The sequence below is a fragment of the Penaeus monodon genome, chromosome 30 (genome assembly GCF_015228065.2).
Source record: "Penaeus monodon isolate SGIC_2016 chromosome 30, NSTDA_Pmon_1, whole genome shotgun sequence".
Classification (NCBI taxonomy): domain Eukaryota; kingdom Metazoa; phylum Arthropoda; class Malacostraca; order Decapoda; family Penaeidae; genus Penaeus; species Penaeus monodon.
The window spans coordinates 30846435-30847074 of NC_051415.1; the positions used below are offsets into that span (position 1 = coordinate 30846435).

The window sequence follows — 640 nt, forward strand, 5'->3', positions numbered from 1 at the left end:
CACAACATGTATGGCATATCATGCATGTCCCATTACAAGCAAAGAACATCTAACTTTTTCATGTGCAACATATTCTTTCTTCTTTAAGCATTTGAGGCAGTACTGCCTTCTTGATCCCAATGGATTAGAAATTACAGCAGACTGTATGCACGCCAAGACAGCACATGTCAAGTGAAAAAAACAGTACGATGTGCATAAGACAAATACACTCACGAAAGGGTTTGGCTCCTGGAACGACTGTAAGGACAACAAACTCTATTAACAGCTTCAAAGGGCAAAGATGTATATTCTTTTGGGTTTGTTTTGTTCATTTCTTTGTTCATGCTTAGAATTTTTGTGTGCTATACCCTTAAATTTGGTGAAATATTACTGTTTATAAAAACATTATAACTAAATTTCAGCAATAACGAATCACTCCCATGAATCCAGAATAATAAATAATTGATAAGTAGTAAATGTAATAGTAATCAAATTTGTATCAAAATTGTGAAACACAAGCAAACTACGTGCAAAACTTCCATAAAATATTCTCCTCTTTTCATATGGAAACCCTGCATGCTTTTTGTACTATAACATACTGCAAATAAACTTTACAATTAAGATCTCTTGCTTCCTTAGAGTTCCTAAAACTAGTACTGAC

General features: G+C 33.4%; 1 protein-coding gene across 6 annotated transcripts in view; it reads right to left on the minus strand.

The window, feature by feature from the left end:
* LOC119592704 (general vesicular transport factor p115-like) overlaps window positions 1–640 on the minus strand; it is a 19725-nt gene that overhangs the window by 8469 nt on the left and 10616 nt on the right. For 3 of the 6 annotated variants that reach the window (XM_037941634.1, XM_037941635.1, XM_037941633.1), the window contains exon 11: window positions 214–237. The exons of the other annotated variants lie outside the window; for them this stretch is intronic. In XM_037941634.1, the coding sequence (XP_037797562.1) occupies window positions 214–237 (24 nt within the window). The remainder of the gene's footprint in view (window positions 1–213; window positions 238–640) is intronic. 6 annotated transcript variants of the gene reach the window in all.